The sequence below is a fragment of the Psittacula echo genome, assembly GCF_963264785.1.
Source record: "Psittacula echo genome assembly, chromosome: 2".
NCBI lineage: Eukaryota > Metazoa > Chordata > Aves > Psittaciformes > Psittacidae > Psittacula > Psittacula echo.
Genome location: NC_137737.1, coordinates 35,801,966 through 35,824,889, shown reverse-complemented (window position 1 = coordinate 35,824,889; position 22,924 = coordinate 35,801,966). Strand labels below are relative to the sequence as shown.

General features: G+C 37.1%; 1 protein-coding gene across 7 annotated transcripts in view; it reads left to right on the top strand.

The window, feature by feature from the left end:
- AKAP9 (A-kinase anchoring protein 9) overlaps nucleotides 1-22,924 on the top strand; it is a 112,747-nt gene that overhangs the window by 14,849 nt on the left and 74,974 nt on the right. For all 7 annotated transcript variants that reach the window (XR_013956253.1, XM_080610573.1, XM_080610570.1 and 4 more), the window contains exons 2-3: nucleotides 8,571-8,825; nucleotides 17,740-17,784. Coding sequence is in view for 6 of the 7 variants with exons in the window: in XM_080610573.1 (XP_080466699.1) it covers nucleotides 8,571-8,825; nucleotides 17,740-17,784 (300 nt within the window). In the remaining variant the exon portion in view is untranslated. The remainder of the gene's footprint in view (nucleotides 1-8,570; nucleotides 8,826-17,739; nucleotides 17,785-22,924) is intronic.

Genomic DNA, 22,924 nt, shown 5'->3' with positions numbered 1-22,924 from the left:
AAGTCTCAGGCCTTTTTTATTGTTGTTGGGTTTTGTTTTGTTTTACCTTTATTTTCATGTGATTAAATTTATCTAACACAAGCTTTGTCTTAGGCCAGTAGAGGATACACAACAATCTAGTTTCCATTTGGTTGGTGTCATATGTAGCCTACCTGATTTACTCTACTACATCCCACCAGTGGGTTAGTTTGTGCCATTGGGTTGATTGCGTTTTTTTTCCAGCCTAGTTAAAGAAAGCTTCAGGATCCAGTTTTTAGTTAAAGTTGGTGTTACACATAAACCTAGTGGAACATGAGTGCAATTTTTGTCAGTGTGTAACTCTTTCGCCTTCCCATTATTACCGAGCCTTTGAAACTCTGGGCAAAAGCAAAGAATAGATCGTGCTTTTTGAGACAGCACCCAAGTGGTGATCTCCCTCACTTAACACAGAGTAAAAGAGGTTCTGTTACATATTGGCTCCCTTGGCCTTGCAGGACAAAGGTATTTCAGGCTTCAAGCATGGATGATCTGTGTTTTTTTTTTTTACACAACAGCATGAAACAAGCTTTCTGTTGCCCTCTCATTTTTGTTACTGACAGCTTGGCCCAATCCACTGATTTTGCATTCACTTGGGGGAAATACAGTACCAGTGCAAGTCATATGCTTTTTTCACTCAGTATGACGGTCAAGTTTAAAAGTAGATAGGAGCAGTATAAAAATCATGTATGTAGAAGTAGGTTAGTTAAGAAACTAGTTGAGTAATTTTTTTAAGCAGTTAGTTTGAGGCACTGCATTTCCTGAAGCAGTCCAGCATTGAAATGCATTTGATGTACTTGTGTCTGTCATTGTAACCTGACTTGAGACTCTTTTCGTACTGTTAACTTCCATTCCTTGTCCAGAAAATAACCCAGCTGTAATGAACTTAGCTGTCCCTAGGTCTGTTCCTATTTAAATTCTTGGGACATGGAAGAGCAGACCAGATGAGAACCACACTAATTCTGAGGCTTTCCAGTTCACAGTGCCATCTGGAGGGGTTCATTCAAGTTCAGTGTCCTTGGTTATTAGCACTGCCAACAGTACTCCGACTTGATACAGACTGCTAAAAAGAATTGGCTGGTGTGCTGTTCCTCTCACTGTCCTGTGTGGCCCTTTGTAGCACTTCAGCTATAAATGTAACTTTTGGTGATCCCATTGGTTTTCTTCAGATTACTGCAAAAGAGTGGTTGTCTGGAGCTGAAAACCCTTGTGTTTAAGTAAAGACTATAGCTTTTCTTCTGGAAATTTTCATAGCCTTATTGGCATCTTCTGAGACTCTTGAGTCTCTCCATAAGGGGAGATGTTCTGAGGTCTTACTGTTGTTATTTGGGAAAATTTGACCGTGAGTGCAACATAAAAATGAGTAGATTAGAAATACCTGGGTATTTTTTATATATATATATATATATATATATATATATATATATATATACACACACACCATCCCTGGGTAATTATTTTCTTGTTCATTCAACCTAGTGTTTCCCACTTAGTAAATTCAGCGTCTGTTGAGTGGAACAAATAAACTTAAGCTCCATTTGCCTCAACAGTTAAGTAGATTGAAACTTAGAGAACATTAGTTCTTTACTTACAGTTTGGATTTTCAGATGTGTGACATAGTTTGTTGAACATATCTGCAAGTTGCTTGCTCTATTACCTTTCTGTAGGTTTTTATCTCAGAATTTGGAAAGACTTCTGATACTGTCCAATTTGTTGATTAGCAGAATAGAATAATAGAATCATAGACTTCACCAGAAAGATGTCTATTTATCCTCTGTTTTTGAAGTTATCCTCTGTTAGTAGAGGCATTAGGAACCTAGAAGACCAGGTGGCACTATAAATTTGTCTACACCTCAGGAGTTAGCACTTTGCAACACAACCCTCAGTGCTTAGATCTTCTGAGAATATGACAAAAAGTGACAAATAGCCACTTTCTTCTCTGGTAGAGTTACCAGTTAACCTGTTTTACACCCCTCTAGGAGGCAGACTGTCAAGCTTTTACAAAACTTGGTGGCCTAATGACAAATGAGTTTAACAGCCTAGGCGAGGCTTTACTGCCTAAATCTCCTTGTTGCAGTCTCCCAGACTCTCTTACTTACCCCTTTTGAGGGCATCTTATCTGCTACCATGGAACATTAAATTGTTCCTGTGTATTGGAATCATAAAAACAGGTCACAGGTGTGAGACAGATTATGGCAGGATTTTTTAGTTATCCAGGGAAAGGTGGAATAGGTAACCTGAGATATAAACTGCATCTGATCTCCAGCTTCTAAACGATGTCAAAATTTCAAATTCAGGTTGGCCTTTTTAGTTTGTCCCAGTTGGCTTGCGAGACACCCAAGTCAAGACTTCATGGGACATACCTGTACTTTATAGATGATCAAAACAAATACCACTCCGGTGCCCTGCTTTTTGTACTTTGTGTATCACTGAAAGCCTTTGTAGCAATAATTGCTTAACTGTGGTCAAAGGGAGTAATGACCTATCATTACTAGGGCAGGTGAACCTTAAATTAATCCGTCACCTTTAAAGATGTTAATAGTCTGGCCTAGACTGAATATTTTGGTTTCATTTTCACTCTTAGTAATAATTCAGAAATAATACCTTATTATCACTCAGTCATAAGGATTAGGAGCATTATAATTGGAAAAGCCTGAGCATTTCTGTCACAAGACTCTTTATGATCTTCTGCGAGCTTCATGATGCATGAGTGTCATCTTTACTTGCAGCCGGAGTCTGTATGATTTTGGGATATGTCATAGTTATCACTTGAACAATACAGTTTGCCAAAATGCATGTTATGCATTCAGATGCAACTTATAACAGACTTCTTAGTATTCAGTCCATACGCCAAATACCCCTTTCTCAGACAAATTTGTGGCTTTTGTTTTGGTGTCAAGTCTCAAGGAACACCTGGCATTTCACTTTTGCCTACCCTTTATGTGTTTAGTTGCAGATATTTCTGTGGAGAATTTCGGTCACCTAGACTGAAAGAGATGCTTTTTGCTGTTAAATGCAACATTTACATTGAAGGACTGAATCTAGGAGTTGTTTGTTAGGCTCACTGTGCCTTTTTCAACTGTATTGTGAGACCAGATTCTCAAAAACAAGTGGTATTACTGCTATCAAATTCTGTTTTACAAAGCAAGATTTTGCAAAACATGTAGGGTTATTTCAGTCATACAGTAAGTAGTTAATTGAAAAACTGGTGTATAGACAGCTGGATTCAAAACTTAGTCATGTGCTATGGTAGGCATTGAGAGTCATTTCAGAGAGGTTTCTCATGGTTTATCTTCATTCCTGCCAGGGCATGCTGCTCATTCATGGTTAGTTTGCTCTCCAGCAGGACTGTCAGGTCCTCTTCAGCAGAGCTACAAACCAGGACAGTCAGTCCTCAGCTGTTACTGCTGTATGAGGTAATTCCATCCCAGGTGTAGGACTTGAGGTTTATCTTTGTTAAATCTTACAGTTCTTGTTGGCTTAGTCTTCCAACATGTTGGTGTTTCTTTGTATGGTGGTTCTTCCTTGTAGTGTATCTGGCTTTCCTCCAGTTTAATATTATCCATGAACTTGGTTAAGGTGCATTCAGTTTCATCATTCAGATTATCTATAAAGATACTGAATACTATAGGACTGCCAGTTTGACTTTGAACTATTAGCCACTACTCTGAACTAGAGACAAGAAAATTCAGAAGTCCTTGTCTTCTGATATTGATTGACTGAGTGAAGTGGCACACTGCTGGTGCAGTGGTTTTGTGTTATACCTTAGTTACTGGACTGTTCTTACTTCAACCCGTGGGAGTTACATTCTTTCAATTCTCCTCCCCATCCCTCTGGAAGCTGGGGAAGGAAGGGGAGGGAGTGAGCAAGCAGCTGCGTGGTTCTGGGTTGCCATCTGGGCTTAAAATGACAGTGGTCTAAAAAAAGACCATCACAGAACTGGTCCAGCACAAAACATTTCTCACTGGGTGTCAGACTTCTTCTGTGAGTAGGACACGTTCAGCTGAAGTTTAAGCAGTATCTGGAACGTCTTTTGAAAGAGAAATGCAAGACCATGAGGTCGATCTCCATTCATGCTTTTGAGTAGCGGAGAAATGGAAAACAGTAATTACTTGGTTGTAGCAGCTTCTCTGAAGTTTCTGTTTGTTGTCAGTCTGTAAATTCACAACTCATCCTGCTATGCTGCTTCTTTAAATATGGGTTAAAAAAAGAAATAGAGATTTTGGACTTAACAAGGAACTGTGAGAGATGAACAGACCCTGCTCCTTCTGTCAGAGGTGCCTATGGAGGACTGATTAGGAGATGTAAGCATTTGGTGTTACTAAGTTAAAATTTGAAGCCAATAATGTTTGTGTGTAGATACATGAAGTGCAACTATATAGCAACAGGATGTGCTACCGATAAACTTCTTGTCTTGGCAATTAGAAGTGGTTTTTTAAACGCTAAGTACAACAAATCTTATTTCATAACAACCTTCTTCAGAGGCACTGAGCAGTTTCAGTTCCTGTTAACTATCTGGATTTTACATCTGAAAATGAGACTGTCCAGACATTGTGAATATTAATAAGGAATAATAAGCAATCATAAGGTAGCATCCAATTTTAAATGGAGCTTACTGTGTTTGTGAAGTAAAAATATAGCTATTGATGCTTTATAAATGTAACTTAATTTTCATGGATTTCTTCAGTATTTTTTTGTGCTGCTATATGGGCATTGATTAAATGTTGTGGCTTTTGCTCAGATGTTTTATGTATTTTTCTAAATGCTTAAGTGGCGATTAAGTTTTGCAATCTTTTGGAGCCAAATTTTATTTTAAGATGCACTTTAATTTCTACTTTAGAAATAGTTCAGTCAGACCATATTTGAAATTAATCGATGCACAGCATATCCCAGCCATCTAGATGGCATAATTGCCAAGGGTCAGAACATGCTGAAGATAGCTGAGTGAGTAAATACTGCTGCTGTTGCAATCATAGCAGCACATTAACTATAACAGTTGACACGGTTTACACAAGTAATCCCCACTACTCTGCAAGTTAGTTCCCTTCTGCCTCAAGAGTATTTAATTCCTAATAGCAGTTGATTCTCCTCTGCTTTTCTGACTTTCCGACAATTGGAGGGCATCAGCATTTGAAAGCTAAGTAATGATGTACCAGGTGTCTAATTTTGGTGTAGTCTGTGATGGATTGGGGCTAGTGTGTTGGTTTGAGATTCATACGTAGAAGAAGGTTATAATTACAACTACATAAATAAATGTCCTCTAAATATCTACATTCTAGTCAATTGTTATTTTACTGTGGGAAATGATTTTGAAAAGTATACCCATTACTTTTCTGCATGTTACTCTATTGTAGTCTAGTGACTTTCAGTAAGTGTTTTCCTGTTTATAGGAGGCAATATCTAGAACAACTTGCTCTAGATTGGTTTTCACATGTGCTGAAGCCTATGGTAAAGTTGCATCATGGCTAAGTTCCTGATGCTTTCCCAGGCTAAGCAGCTCATTCCGTCTTGCTTCTTGGAGACAGATCAGTGCGGAGAGTCTGTTCTGAGTGTCCTTCAACTTCTGGTTTTGGATTCTTCTTCCTCCATTAGTAACTCCTGTGTTTATCTTTTGCTCTTGCTTGCAACTTTTTTAACTCAACAGAGAGATGGCATTGATAGTTTCAAAACTGCAGATTCAGAGCTGACAGAAGCAATGTTAAGTTCTCCGCAGACTTAGTTTTGTCATTATCAAGCTGATGTGCCTGGAAGACAGGGTGAAAGAATGTATAGTTATATTAGCTTGTATTTGTTACACATTTTGTACCGACTGGAAAAACTATTTTTCTGAAATACAAAATCTGAAAGTATTTTTCTCTTTAAGTTTTAATTCTAGAAAATTTGTTTTACATAGTTCCCATGACTGCTGATGGACTTTTTCCTGCTTGTTATTGAAATTTAGATAGATCCTCCTCAACTCTAGTTCATGAGTCCCATTTTCTGAAGGAAGTAGGATGCTGAGACTTCCCTGTCTTGATATGAGCATCACAAATTGTATCTGGTCAGCAGTAGCTTTTTTGTTATGCTGCTTCTCTCACTTCTGTTTTATTGTTTGCTTGTTGTTGTTTTTTTAAATTTGATTGCAATTTGAAGCTATAGTGCATTAGTAGCTGGACAGTTCTGTGTGCATGTGGATGTTTAGAGGAAGAAGTAATATGATTTGTGCATGCGTCCACCACTAATCACTAATAGTGTAGTTATTTCCAAAATACTAGATGCTGGTACAGAAATAATCAGTTGAGGACTTGTGTGACACAAAAAAAAACAAAACTAATTGCATCTGCAAATAAAATTATTTTCATATGTGCCCATCTTCATCAATGTTTAAGCAGGAAAAAAGAAAAAATAAGGTCTGCTTATAACTGCCATGGTAGAATATAGGCTGTTAATTCTGAAGAAGTGAAAGTCGACAACTTAATTTGGAAAGGAGAGAAATCTGGCATAACCTGATACTTCAGCTAAAATATGCAAAATTCTTGAGGAGGGACATGGAGTAATTCACTTATCCTTGAGCTACACATCTAATTTTGTAGGCAAATCAAGACAGTAAAGCTGCTTTAAGAAAAATCCCACTTAACTTTCCATTACACAAGGTTTCAATCAAGTTGGGGAAGGAAGTTCTTAACCAGTGGCATTAAATGTCTTTCATTATTTAAAACTAGAAAAAGGCGAAATCTCTTGTAGTCACACTTGAAGTCAGGTTGTCTGCTTCCTGTAATTGTGGCATTTGGACAAATTCTGCTTGTCTTTAGCTAAATTGCAGATAGTTTGTTGACGTAAATTTACAGTTTTTGGAGAATGTAGTAATGTTGGGAGGAGGAAACTGGGACCTTCACCCTTCCTATTTTTGAGAAGCTAAATCTATAGTTTTGTTCTTTGTGGGGTTTTTTTTCTCCTTAAACTTCGAAGTCAGGAGACTATCCTTTCTTGCCCTGTTCAGATTTTGTGGATTTAATAGATTTTCTTTTGTGAAATAATGAAAGTTACCTATTTAAAAAATAAAAAGAAATAATTCATGAAGATGTAGTAGGGAGGAAGTAGGTATTAACTATGTAGGTAGGTGTATTTGGCTCAGCAAATCTTCAGGTCTTCCTCTTGTAAACAGACTAGGAGCCATATGACAAGCTGTCAGTCGTCTTGAGAATGGAGAGGAGGCTGAAGAAAGCCACGAAGAAATACAGATAAAAGGATAAAAGCATAAACTAGCCAGAAGTCGGAACTGATCCGTCAGTGATGTGTTTATTTAGACGGGGGTGTCTCAGCTGTCTTGGGGCCAGATGAGAACTAGAGATCACTTCAAGTGACAGCTTGCACTGCAGCTGAACGGTGACTGGGAAAGGGAATCTGTGTGTCCTGCTTGGTTTGGGTGTTGCTGAAGAGGTTGGATGGAAGCCTGGCTTTCTCGATTGGTGAATATCCTGAGCAAACATGCTGCCTTTTTTCTATAGCTTTCTCTTAAAATTGCAGCAGATTTATTAAAAAATCATGATATTTGGTATTAGTTGATGTAAAAAGTATTTAAAGCTTTAGGGTCTTCATTAGCACACTTTATATTTACTTTGGAGCTATGTTTCTAAAACATATTGTGGCACTTAATTAATGTTGGACTCTTCAATTGGAAAATAATGATTTTTGATACTTGATTTTATTGGTAGCATCTGTTTAGTTTTCATATTTAATTCAGTTTAATTGGTAAAACCTGCTCTGCCTGTTTTTCTTGTTTGAACAGAAATTCTGTTCTTGTTAAGAAAAAAGTATTTTAAATGGATTTTCCTGTGTAAACCACTATAAAGTGATTAAAAGTGGTAAGCTCTTCAAAAGGCAGTGTCTTACTATATCTGAATAGCTTACATACTAATTGGTTTTTCAACTGTGTGCATTGCTCACCTGTGAGTTTTTGTTTATCAGCATGTTTTGCTACAAGGTAGTGTATCTTGTAATTTACTCACTGCTTGTTTCTAGACTTTTTCCTCATTATGCATTTCACTATTTCTTTATGATGTTTTCCGGAACTTGATCTGCTTTTTGAGTTCTAACATAAACTTTTTAAAAAAGCTTTATATGATACTTGCTGAAAGAAAGGTTTGCTTTATATGTCTCTGGCATAAAAATTTAAAAGTGATTTCTGTAAATTGACTTTTTGAGGTATTTGTTACTATGAAAATTAAAAATCAGAGGTTGTTTAACTGCATTTGTCCTTTATAATGGCATTTGTACCTTTACCTTTGTATGGTTTGATTTCTAGGTATCAGTTTGTGGAACAGCAACTTGCTAGTATGAAACTGAAAAGGAATTCATTAATACATTGTTAATTTATATTTAACTTTTCTTTTAAAGCAAACTATATAAACAGGAAACCTGAATGTGTTTCAGATATGCAGCATTAACTTCCAACTTGTTTCAGTAGTGATTGGTTTGAAGGTTTATGTAGAATAGCTGGTAAGCCTTTACCGAGGATGTCATTAGTAAGAAACAGGAAAACTTTCACCTTTAACGAGATTTTGTCTTTTATGCAGCTTGCCCAGTTTAGGCAGCGGAAGGCCCAAACTGATGGTCAGAATGGATCAAAGAAGCAGAAAAAGAAGAAGAAAACAGCAAACATCAAAGATGAAGAATCAGTACAAGATGGGATTGATACTGAGCGATCTCGAGGTGATGAAGCATCCACGTGCAGCAGCCAAAGGGGAGCAGGTGCCACTGCTGACTTTGCTATTATCAGGACTTTGCATAGTGGAGAAATTATCAAACACAGCCAGACTTACACCATTGAGGTAAGTTAGTTTCAGGCTGTAAACAAAACTTTAACAAAGCAAAGCTATAAATGAAAGTTACTTTTGGGGGGACAAAATAGTCCATTAACTTTGAGAGTGGAAATAAAGGAATTACACGATATTTTGGACATTATTTTATTTCCTTGCCTCCTCTGCCTGTCCATGGTATGTCCTTCTCCTTAGAGAAGGCACTTTTTACCAGTCTCCTTGTTTTTTCTGTGATAGTCAGTGTACTGTAGATTATGGAAAGTTTGTTGGTACTGCTATACTTTCTAAATAGGTGAAAAATGGTTTTATTTTATTGCTTGTTTTTATGCATTGTGTTTTATTAAAAGTTTACAAGTTGCAGTGGATTTTTGATCACTGCAGCTATGGTAATAGCAAAATGCAAAACTAAGCATCTTTCATGTACTCATAATGTAATTTGAGCCTTTCTGATTAATAAGGAGAAGGAATAAATTTAGAAAACACTCTAGAATTGGATGGCTTAGAAGACTGATAGATACTCTACTTTTACTACTTAATGAAATACAATTCTGACTACTAGTGGCTGAAAGTATGTGCTCTGGGAAGGTTGCAAGATGCCCTGTGTGATATACTCTGGCATTCCAGTTCAGTTCTGAATGAACATGAATTCATATAATGTAATACGTTGTTCCAGGTATGAGAGACAGGAGATGCTGATGTATTTACAGAATAGCTTATTCCATTTGCAAAAGCAGTGCTTCTAAAAAGACATGAATGGTATTCTGAAAAATCAGCTTGATGCAGATTCCCAGCTCTGTGCAGGTGAATTTAGTCTTTTCTGAGATATGTGGAATGCTCTGCATTTTGTCCTGTGCTAGGATAGACAATTTGTAACTATTTTGTCTCCATTATCTCATTTCCAGTAGCTGAGAAGTAATAGAAAAATTACACTTTTAAAAAATTTCTTGCATTTGTGCAAAAAAAAAGAAGGTTACTCTAGTGGAGGAGCAGACTAAATCATACTTGTGAATAAAAACTTGTAAAGTCATTGAGCCGTTTATTTTGCAATGTTAAGTCTGCAGTATATCGATACACTAAGTATTCTGAACTTTAAGGATATGTGCCTTTAATATGCAGCTTTTCATACTTCGAAAAGTCATATTAGGGCTTCAAAACTGTTTGTTTAACTCAGTAAAACTGTTGTTCAACTCAGCTTTTCCTGAAGGAGGTAAATTTTTTTAATGAGTATTTAATACCAGAATGACAGTTTTCATAGGTGGAGATGAGTCCTTTTTTGCTTTTTAGGAAAAGAGAAAGGTGTACTTCATGAAATGCCGCAGGTTATCTACAACTAAGGAGAGAGGACTGCGAGGGCAGAGAGCTGTTTAGGGGAATCGCTTAAGAGGTTTTTTTTAACATTATAGTCTAAATAAATATAACTGTATGAAGAAACTTTCTTAACCAAATACATTTCGAAGTACATTATTATTGCATGTTACAGACAACTCTGCTGATGTACTTGCTGTGTCAGGATAAGTACCTCTACTACAACTGGAGAAAGAGGGTAAAGTACAAAATCATAGAATAATTTAGGTTGGAGGGGACTTCCAAGGTCATTTAGTCCAATCCCGTGCTCAAAGCAGGTCTAATTAAATCAGGTTAGTCCTAGCCTATGTTGATCTCTGAGGGCTAACAGTATGAGACTGATTTTACAAATGGGAAAAGTATCTGCACTGCAGTTGCTAAAGATTACACACATAGATGTATTCTAAAGATTGGGTATGAGTTTTCTGAGGTCTGCCTTATTCTCAAGGGGGATCATCTTATGTTTAAGTAAATAAATGTAGCGGTGCATTTGGGGTTTTTCGGTTTGTTGGGATTTTGTTTTAGTTTTTTAAATGTAGCTTTTAAAGAATAAGCATGGTGATGAGTATGTATTTGTAATTTGACTCTCCTGAATTACTCATGTCTTAGTGACTTCTGAAACAGTACTCACTTCCACCAAAAAAAGCTGCTCCCCATTGGGAAGGCATTTTCCTTTGTTACACGTTGTATGCAGCCTGCTTCTTTGTGTTAAATAAGTAATAGGTATTTTGGAGTTGAAAGATGATTGCTAAAGTCTCTATCTGTGCAGTATTAACAGAAGAGGAAAAATTCTGAGAGTTTCAGTGAAACTCATAACTTACTGGTTTTAGTCTTAGAAGTGCAGTGACTTGGACAGAGAGCCTGTATTACAGTAATTGGATTAGAGCTTGCTTAGTTGAAATGGCAGCCAGTGTAATAGGCAGTTTCAGGCTAATCTCTGCAATGGAGAATTAGACAGCCTATTTGAGCTGTTTGCTTTTTCACCCAGCATTAAATCTTCATAGGCTGCTGTGTCAGGAGAGTAAGGCAAGATTACCAGAGGCATTATGCAGGAATATTTCCTAGATAAATTTTGATTCCAATTACTTATTTTGTCTTTTACTGGAATCCGTGTTTAGAATTGTTCCTTCTGTACCACAAAATAGACTTGGAACATGGGACTCTCTTGCCTATCTATCGAAAACCCTGTCAGGGCTCTTTTGTGGTAGTTTTGTGGATACAAGTTTATCTCCCTGCAGTTTTTCTAGTATGAGTCCACTTACTTAATCTTCTACTGGAATTCATGTTTTGAATTGTTTTTTCTGTACCACAAAATAGACTCAGAATATGTGACTATGTTGCCTAGGTATCTAAAAATCTTGACTAGGCTCTTTTGTGGTAGTTTTGTGGATAGAAGTTTATCTCCCTGTAGTATTTCCTGGTTGAAGTTTCTGAGTCTTAACTTATTTTATGTTAAATGTTTTTCATCTTGGTCTCACAAAGATAATAATATGTTGAGTTTCTAGTTGCCTTTGTTTTTTGTCTTTGTTCTGTGGCACCCTGGTATCTTTTGGTCTTGACGTCCATAGTGTCTTTTTCCACATCGAAGTAAAAATAAACTAGAAGAGATAGCACAGGAAATTAATTGGATCAATGAAACTCTTCGATTCAGGATTGCTTCTTTTTGTGACATCCTGCAACTAAAAATGGAAGAAAGAAAAAACCACTTCAAGGGTGAATAGTTGCTGAGATCACCTTCTCGGGAAAATCTTGCAGTGATGCATTGGAGCAGACTGCTTTGCAAGAATATACTAATGCCAGGAAAGCATAAGAAATTAACCTGTGGCACAGTAAAATTGTCCTTGAGTCACCTGGGTAGTAAAAGCTATTATACAAAGCTTCTTAGAAAAGAAAAGTTCAGAGTTCTGTGATGAAGAATACCTGTTAATTGACTAAGGTTGGATTAGTAACTCGTCTTCTGTTTTTCACAGGACAAAGCTGTTTGGTAATAGTTTTAGAATAGCTGAACTGTTTACTCAAGTAGATAATGCAAACATGAACGTGAAGCTATAAACTTTAACTTCAGTTCCTAGTGCTTGAGATTTGTCAGGCAAGGAACAGAAGCAGAGTAAGAACGAGACACTGGGTGGGATTCTTGAGAAGAACTAAGGAAGAAAAGTGACAGAAATATGGAAACATAAACAGTATGGTGAAACCAAGAGGATGCCTCAGTGAGAAAAGATGTAGGTGGCGAATGTGGGTAAGGCATTCTTATGATAGCAAAGAGCAATCAAAGACTTTGACTAGAGAAAATATATTCTGGGATGTATAGTAAGATAGAGGATTTGGAAAAAATAAGTAGATTTTCGCCACATGGATTGTGTACATTCTACTTCGTCTGGATCTATGGGTGTATCCCAGGCATCTGACTTAAAATAGATCATCTCTAGAACAGCTAATACCCTCAGGTGCTGGAGGCCTTTCTGCATTGTGGGCCACTTGCCTGGGTGACATACAACTTCCTTGTAGGAATGCCTTTCTTTCACAGTTTAACAAGAGCCACCTCCGGAGGCTGAGGATTCATTTCTCTTGCAATCGCTTTGTCAATTCCCCCTTCCTTAGCAAGTGATCCCAGCTGCTTGGCTTCCCTACCTTCTAGTTTGTGACTCTCGGCCCCATTGTCCCAGCATCGGAGCAACCAGGTGACAATGTGCTCCCCTGAAAGACGGCTGAAATCGTTTCACATATTCTGCAGCTCAGTCAAGGACTGGGATTGAGAAGTTACCTCTTCCTCTGATTCCTGTAGTAATTCCTCTCATTCAGATGTCACCTTCTCTAGTTCACCTGTTGAGTCTTTATCTTCCTTCACTGCACGAGTTGGTTTTCATTTCTATTTCCTCTTGCTTATAAGGGCAACTGTGATAGAAGCAAGGATTGGTCCTTTAGTTCAGCTGCAGTGTCTGTTTCTGGGGTTGGAGTGGCTGCAGTATCTTTTGTCAGAGTTGGCGTAGCTGTGGTGCTGATCGGTGGAGATGGACTTGCCACAGTATCGGTTGCTTTGCCATCAGATCCAGAAACATCTTTTTCCCCTTGAGCTTACTGAATCAGGTTGAGTGGGGCTTTGTAGGCATAGGCTAGGCTCCAGCATGTTACAGTTATTTGTACCTCTCTGGTATTTCCAGCATGAGAGCATACTTTTTCCAAATGTTTTACTACTTTTTTGGGATTTCACACTTGTTCAGAGGTGAAGTTCCAAAGCACTGGAGGGGGCCTACTGGCCTAGGTACTTATCCATATGATCCCGTACACCTGCCACTCATGAGTCTTGGTGATATTCTTAGATAATTGTCTAACCTTAAACAAGACCTGAACCATATTCAACAAAATGATGTTTCCAGCAAAAGGAGCAGGTTGTTTTCAAGGGTACTCTTAAATTCTCAGACACTACTGTAAATAGCCTGGTGGGGGAGCGGAAGGTGTGAGGGGATATATTCTGCATAGGTTGGCACTGCAAGAGTGGAAAAAAAAGAGGTGTAATTGTTAACAATTCCCATTACATGCCTCCTGAAGTATGGAGGTGATGGCCACACTGACAATGCATGCCAAATCAGTTTCATAATCAATAATTCTATTGTATCACAAGCCATTGTCATAAAGTACAATGAAATGATAACATTAGCCCAGGACCCAAAGCCAGTAAACTAAAACAGCAAATATTGGCTGCAAGTAAGGTGTGACATAAAGAAACTCTGAGACCAGGTGCAACGACTCCGAAAGCAAATAAATCAGCATTGTGACAAGTGACTATAAATCCGAAACAATGAATGCTTATCACAAATATGATTAGACACACTCTGGTCAGATCTGTCGTTATCCCAACCCTTTGTGCCCCATGTTTGGCGCTGTAAAGGACTGTTGTGGTTTAAGCCCAGCTGGTAACTCAGAATCACGCAGCTTGCTCACTTTCCCCCTTTTTTCCCCCCTACTTCTGGAGGGATGGGGAGGAGAATCGAAAGAATGAGACTCCCATGGGTTGAGATAAGAACAGTCCAGTAACTACGGTACAGTACAAAACTGCTGCTACTTCCACCAATAATAATAATAAAGGAAACAAGAAGGGGAGAGAATATAAAACTAAAAGGGGAAAAGGAAAAGAAAACAATAAACACAAGTGGTGCATTATACAATTGTTCACCACCTGCCAACGGATACCCAGTCCAACCCGAGCAGGGATCAGTCCCTTCTACATAACTCCCCCCAGTTTATATACTGCCCAGTTTATATACTGGGCATGATGTGCTGTCTTATGGAATACCCCTTTGGCTACTTTGGGTCAGGTGTCCTGTGTCTGCTCCCTCCCTGCTTCTCGTACCCCTCCTCATTGGCAGAGCATGGGAGACTGAAAAGTCCTTGATCAGAGTAAGCGCTACTGAGCAACAACCAAAACACCGGTGTGTTATCAGCATTGTTCTCAGACTGAAGCCAAAACACAGCACTGCACCATTGTTGTGGTTTAAGCTCAGTCAGCCCCGCAGCCGCTTGCTCACTCCCCTGCTTCCCTCCCCCCCCACACCCCCCCACCCCACCCCACCACCCCCCCCCAGCCACTCCTGGAGGAATGGGGAGGAGAATTGAAAGAATGTAACTCCCGTGGGTTAAGATAAGAACAGTCCAGTAACTAAGGTATAACACAAATCACTGCTGCTACCACCAATAGTAATAATAATGATAAGAGAAATAACAAGGGAAGAGAATACAACCACTCATGACTCACTGACCAGTACCCAGCCCGACCCAAGCAGTGATCTCACCCTTTCGAGTAACTGCCCTCAGTTTATATAGTGGGCATGACGTGCTGTGGTATGGAATACCTCTTTGGTTAGTTTGGGTCAGGTGTCCTGCCTCTGCTTCCTCCCTGCTTCCCCTCCTCCCTGGCAGAGCATGAGACTCACAAAGTCCTTGGTCAGAGTAAACATTGCTGAGCAACAACTGAAAACGTCGGTGTTATCAGTGCTGTTCCAAGGCCGAAAGTCAAAAACACAGCACTGCACCAGCTACTAAGAAGGAGAAAAATAACTGCTACTGCTGAACCCAGGACAACCGTCTACTAGGGAGGAGAAAAAAAGCAACCTGTTACAGCTGAAACCAGGACAGTGTTGGGATCTAATGTGTGAGCTTGAGGATTTAAGTCTTTTAATGTGATTTTATTTATGGATGAATGCCATAGCACAGAAGACAGAGCCATTTAACTTGAGTTTATTTGGCCGTCTTTATTTACCTTCTGTAAATCACTTGGCTAAAATACTAGGTCTTAACAGCCAGAAAACTATCTAGATGCAGGGTTGAAGGAGATATTTTAAAAGATTATTTGTGCTGCTAACAGATATTGCACACCTAAACTGATAGAGCACTATAGGTTTTGGTAATTTTTTAAAAATTATTTTAGTGGTGGTTTTTTTTTTTTTTTTACTTTGATATTCAGAAAGCACCACCAATATAGTAATTTTTAAAAAAAATCTTACATGTGGCAAAATTACCATTAAAAGAAAAGAATTATTTTCAGTAATCACCTTTCTTAGAGAATTCATATTTTCTCACTATAGCCTAAGCTTCAGTCTGCAAGTTGTCTTTACTAGCATTATCTACTAGGTTTAGTTTATTCTGGGATAAACCTAGCAGGTTTGGATACATACTAGATACATTCATTTATCTAGTAGAAAACATTCTAGTACAATGTTTCTAACTATAATCAATGTTTCTAACATTGTACTAGAATGCTGTAGAGTGCTTTAGAATTAATGCTGTAGAAAGCATTAATTTATCATGTTTCTTATAAAATTCAAAAGCATTACAAGAAAGATCTATGTAATACATCAGATTACTTACCCTTTTCTGCATGTTGGAGAAATGCCTGTATTTCATGCGGTATATAAAAAAAACTTCAAGTCATTGTATTGAATTAAATATGTAAATTTATAGGAATTCTTCTGAGCTTCTATAGGAATACTACTAATCTTTCTTTGTGAAGTCTTCTGAATTGGAACAAACTATGAAAAATTCTAGGCTGATATGGCCATACATCTTTTTATCTGTATTAAGAAAATAAATAATAATGTGAGTTTCCTGATTTTATTCTTTCCAGAGGACTTTGTCCTAGACCAAGGATATAAGTACAAAAAAATATGTTTAATTTGGGTGTGTTTGTGTGTATATGCATGTATCCACAAACATACATATAAGTATACAAAATCTGAATAAAATACATTTGTGTAAAATAAATATTTTTTAATTGTGCATTCCATAGCAGAAACACTTTTGTCAGCCTGTAGGTTTGTGGCTTATTTTAAGGGTGGACCTTTTTATCTTTCAGTCATATGCACTGTATGAATTTTAGCTTCCACACTGATATTTTGAGTTAGTTTTGTTCACTCTTTACATAATATGCCTTCTTTTTTTTTTCAAGGTTAATTGCATTGTGGAGCTAAATATTGGAATCAGAATATGTAGAATGGATGATGAGAGGGTTATAAAAAAACCAGATCACCAGTAGGTCTGAATGGCAGATTTCTTTAAAAAAACTAAATACAAAACACAGTTGACAGTTCCAAATTTTGCTTATTCTACTGATTCAAAATCAACTATATTCTTTGAAAACAAGCCTGACAGAATTCAGTGTAAGATGGAGGCTGATTCAGTGTGAGGCTGGCTAATATGTTAAAAGAATTTTGAAAAAGCCCTATTATGTACACTTAATTTTTGTTAAAGTAGTTTTAACTCAAAATTACACTTCTAGAGTTCAAAAGCGTGCTTACTTATTCGCTTATAGTGCACCTTACATAGGTAATTTGAATATTTTGCATATTTTCCTACTAACATTTTGATTCTCAAACCCAATACATTTTATGTAGTTCATCAAGATACTCTGTATTTAATTCAAGCGTCTTCCATGGCATATTTATGCTTAGTTTGCTAAGGCTTTGTACCTTTAATTGTTCCAATTCATTAGATCACAAGATTTGAGTCTTCATCTTTGTTTGTCCTGATCACTTTTACTTTCCTTGTTTTCCTTGGAAGCTGAAGGAGAGTATGAGTATTTGTTTTAAAATTCTAGTCAATATCAGAAGTGTTACATGTATGAAAATGACATCCGATATATGATTACATTCTTAAGCCAGCAAAGTTTTTCAGGTAAAACTGATCTATCAGAAAAAAGTCCTTTTCTTGGCACTACTTATTTCTTAACAAAACCAAAAAAACACCCCAAACCAAATAAATTACCAAATAAGTTACATTTCCAAATTCCTGTTTTGTATCTGTAGGTTGTATTTTCAGTAGAAGACTCTCTCATGTAATGTTTCTATGATCATAGTTGAACAGCAAAGTAACTTTTTCTTTTTTAAAGCTGGCATTGGAAAAAAGGGAAGGTGGCCTTCACTAGATACCTTTTTATATATATACACACACACATACATATGCACTAATCAAATTCATGTGTATCTTAATATTTTCAAGTGTTGTCTGAATTCTCAGAAACAGATAAAAAATGTCTTGTATAATATTTTTAGTGTGCCATCATTGTAAATATTTTAATGTTTTATTTTAGCCAGAAAGTGAAATTTCCACCACAGTAGAAGATTACAGTTCTGAGGTAAGACTGACGTAATGCTTTTCCTGACTTCTTTTACATGTTTACTGCAATGCTGTGTGTTGTTTCCTACAAATAAAAAGGAAAGAAAGAGCAGATGTGCTATAGACAAAGTTGTTGCATGTCATTACTGGTCTGATTAATGTACCATTAAAGCAACCATTATGTCAACTACATCATGGGATGGCTACTATAATCAACAATGCAGTAGATAATGAACTATTGTTGTAACAGTGTCATCATTACCGTTGTATTAATGCTTCATGTTGCCATAGGAGTTGTGGCTGTGCATAATTTCTACTAATTTTCTGTGGGAAACTGTTTAACAAGTTGTTTACATTTTGATGAGTTCCAAAGCAGCTGCTGCTCAGCAACTGGCTGGGCATCAGTCTGCTGGTGCAAGGTGGTGAGTGATTGCCTTTGCATCCCTTGTTATTTGGGGATTTTGTATTGTTTTCTTTCATTTATTAAGCTCTCTTTACCTGTGAACTTTTCTTGCTTTTGCCCTTCTGAGTTTCTCCCCCATCCTACTTGTGAGGGATGCCCCCTCTCTACTGGGGGGCAGGATGGGGAGCTGAATTGCCAGACAGGGTCAGCACACCTCATATTAGCATCTACTACTCATCTCTGTCATGTCAAAAGGTCACAGCATATATGGGACTTCGGTCTGGCCAAATAGAACAGTTTATTATAATCTAAGGAGTAAACTATTTCATGCAAAAATGTGGGTCAAGAACATGAAATAGCCATGGAATATCTGAACATAGTGAATATTGTTGTAGTTTAAAAAATTAATTTTTATGGCTAAAACAATCGCTTTCTGTAGTGCCCATCTGGGTTTTGTTTTGCAGATCTCTCTGCTAAATTCTTCTATAAAACACACCCGAAAATCTTAAACTTGACAAGAAGGGATGAAGTAACCAAATATATCTCAGTTGCTGAAGTAAATTTGGTGTAGAATGCTTTGTTCCTGTCTTGATTTAGCCTTTTGTAAGAGAAGGTTACTACACTCTTCCATGCTAGCTGCCTATTGTGAAAACTAAGGGCATATACACACTAGACAATGTGTCCCCGAGCTGGTGCACTGCATGGTGCAGAAGTAAAATCATTATTACTGTGGGCAGTCTATGCCATGAAAACTAGAACTTTTCTTTCCCAACTTAAATACTCTGTCTCCACTTGCTCCTTCTTCCAGCGTATTTGCTTGACCAACTCTGTGTCTGTTTTCTATCCCCTAGTTTTTTGTAAATTTTTCCATTTTCTGCAGTAGCTCCCGTCAGTCTTTTCATCTTCCCTTGCCCATTCCCTTTTTCCCTGTGCTTGATTTCTTAGCTCAGTCTTACAGGCTTTTTCAGCCAGTTTCTAATCTTCCTTTTCCTCAGTCATTCTGAAGACTTTACCAGCCTTTCCAACTTCATCCAAGTGTTTTTCCTTCTTTCTTCTTTTATATTATTTTCTCTCTCTCCCTTGAAAACTTCTTCTTCTTTATTCCCTCTTCTTATGTTGGGATCCTCCTAATGATCAGATCAACTTGTCCTAGATGAAAGCATTAGTTTTTCTTTCCAACCTCTCTTATCAAATCCCAATCACAGTTTCCTCCATAGGTTTTATCTCAGCCTTTTTAGTTGAATTCTTTTTCCTGCCCCTCTCCTCCCCAGTTTGACTCTTTCTCTCCCATTTTTTCCCCCTGTCCTTGTTTCTAAGCAGTGTCACTTTCTTCGGGTATGTTGAGAAAAAAAAGGCATTTGCAAATACATCAAAACATTCGTTCACATGCGTTATTGGCTACTTTCAGGTACAGAATATTGACCCATATGGTCTGGTCAGTTGTGATCCTTCTTATGGCATGTGGTTTTGTGACGTAAATTAACCCAAATAACAAAACCCAAACAACTGAGACCAGCACTTTTGGAGTCAAAGATTCCAGTCCAGCTGCTGGGGAATGCTGTAAATGAAAGAAAGAAAAAAGATTTTTATGGAGGGGTGGGTGCAGGGGCTTGAAGTAAACTACTTGACGCGGGGTGGAATCTGTTTAAAGACTTCATATTTTTCATAGGTAAAATGTGGGGGTTTTTTTGGCCAAAGAATTGAAGTAGCAAAGCACAAAAAGAATCTGAGTTAGCTGAATGTATGGTAAGATGATAAGGCAGTATGTGCACACAGTTTGCCGTTGAGAGTGTAGCAAATACACTTTTGAACAACTGTTATGACCTTACTGCATCTTTTTAGACTATGCATCACCATGGTATGTGATTACTATTAAATGGAATATGCAGTATGTAAAGAATGAACCTTTGAAAACAGTTGACAATGGCATTGATGTTAATGTATTTTTACAAGTGAGAGGTATTTTTTTTTTTTATATATATATATGAATAAGAAATTTTGACCACTTCTGAGGTTGTAGGAAGCAGTGTTGGAGATTGATTGCAAAAGTTCAAGAAACACAACTTTGCACAAGGAGACGCAATACAGAAAAGATGGATAATGCTTCATGGGAATTGTGGATATGTTATGATTTTGTGTTTTGGTGTTAGTATCAGTTGGATCCAAAGTTGTCATTTTAAAATGGATTTTCACATCTAAACACTTAACTTTATCCTGCTTCATTCTTCAAAGATTTCTGTAGGTGTCTACAGAGTATATTAGAGATTAGATACTAAAACCAATAGAATTACAGAATTACAGCCAGATTGCCTTCTGAATGTGCCTTTTAAAAAATTGCAGATATCCTCAAAAATGCAATGACAGATGCATTTCTAGCCACTTCTTTATTCTCATTCCTTCAGAAAGAAAATAACTCTCAGGGAGGTAAAAAATCTAAGACATAAGTAGGCAACACAAAACTTATGAATAGTAACACGATACTCCATCTCTTGAAGAACAGATTCAAGTGGTAAGAGTTGCTATCCTTAATGAGCTATTCTTCATTCCAGTTCATTACAATTGATTGGTATCTGCAATGAGGAAACAACATGCTTAGGAATGCATATATTTTAGGAACTGAATTTGCAGTACGTTTCATGGTAGCTGTAATGTTACTTTTATTACTAAAAGCTATACTTACATTAATCACCATCCTGTAAATAAAAGTGTTCTGAAGCCTTTTTTAAGTTGAAGAAGATGAGAATAAGTTAATTTTTTTTTCTGTAATAGCACAATTACAAAATTGTATGAAATCTTGAGCTTACTTTTTTTCAGATACTTGCCCTCCTTTTTGGAATACTAAGAAACAACATATTCATAGAAACGTAGGCCCCATAGACTTAAATTGTAGCTATGACTAGCTATTTAAGGTTATGGTCTAAACTCAGAACTAAGCGAAGTTAGGCTTTTTCCAACAGTTAGAATTTTTAGGGTTTTTTTTATAACTGTGTACGGTAAAATTACCCATTTTCCATATGCCTCAATTTTACAGTATAACTGAAAAACTGTTCCACCTGATTCTTTTGTTTGTTTGTTTTTCTCTTATTGACTCTCTTACCAGCTTGCAAACTGTACTTCTGAAAAGATAGTCAATATGAAGTCTACAAGGAAGGGGATTTTTTAAGTGTTAATGAAATTCTATACCTGAACGTTAACCACTATGTAAAGAAACCTTCTGTTGTGTGCTATTAATATACAGAAAAAAATGCTAAGCCAGGATACTTTAAAAAGACATCAGTTGTTATCCTTCAGAAGTTGCTAATTTTAGTTACATGATTGTAATTATTTTATCACAAACTGAAAGTGGTTTTAATTTATGGATTGTACTCCCCCCTCTGCTCCCCAAAACACAAAAAAAAAAAACCAAAAACCAAACCCAAAACAAACCCAAAACAACCCACGAAAAACCCACAAAAAACACATTCTCCAGCAAAACCAAAGTAAACAAAACCCACCAAACAAAACTGAAATTCATTTTCCCAAGTTGTCCTAATTGTTAATTTTACCTAAGTTTGATATAGTCTGTTGTGACATAAATAGAAAATTTAGGAGATGCTAAGAACGTTGACAGGTGGTGTTGGCGGTCTAAGTGTTAATTTTTGTGAAGGAATTAAAAGAGGGGAACGACAATGACATGACACAAAACAAAAGGTAAAATTATTAGTCCATTCCAGATACTGCTGTATGTTTCTGCTACTAAATCAAAGCAATTTTTAAATCGGTGATTGAACAGTAGATTCATGAGAGCATGATTTTTCTATTTATAAAGGAAAATCTCTGTAGTATTTGCATTAATGTTATAAGTAGTTACACATTATATGTTAGTACTGATATTTCTGAGGTACAATTTCAGGTCTTCCAACGTCTGAGGAGCATTGAAAGGAATACAGTGATTTCATAAATTTAATCCTGACCTCTGGTGGCAGTTGTCATGAATTGCTGCCTTAATTCAGTGATGGAAGTTGGTTTTCATTATGCTTCTCTGGAGGATTCCTTTCATTTATCTTAAGCATATGTATTTACTGATGCAATATAAATTATACCTTTATTTTTAGCTAATAGACAACAAATTGTTTTTTACTTTCTATTAGTAAATGATATTTCTGTGAATTATTTTGAAAATGCAAGCAAGGAAGAAAAGTCAGACAGAATGTCCTTTGAAGGACTTCCATAACTTTCATGGTTTTTATTCGCCAAAGCAGTTGCTAATGTGTATCTAATTTGTTGTTACATATAGTTTTTGATTACTGTTTGGTTTCTTTACACAATTGTGTCCAGAGCTCATGTTATTCTTTGCTTCCATTACCTTAAAATGCTACGCAGTTTGATTGTTTCTGTAGATGTTTAATTATTTACTGGGGAGTGTAACCAAGCACATCAGAAGGCATTAAGGTGTAAGGACATTGCAGCATTAAAGGTAAACTGCAAAGTTTTAAAAGAAGAAACTGTAAGAATCTACGTCAATAGTACTTACAGGCTTGCAGAAGATCTCTGTATGGTTAACCTCTGGGACCATGAGGCAAAATGCAGATGTCCAGTGGGCCTTATCTGATACCTAGTAACACAATATTGCAGATGAGTGAACAATTAATTTTAAACTAAGATGTTTTGAAGCTAATTACTCAGCCCCAACTCTTTGTCTGCTCTGACACAGCAGAATTTTTGTCATGCCAGTAGTTGCGTGGCTCCTCGTGAGGCTCCTTTCAGCACAGCACCT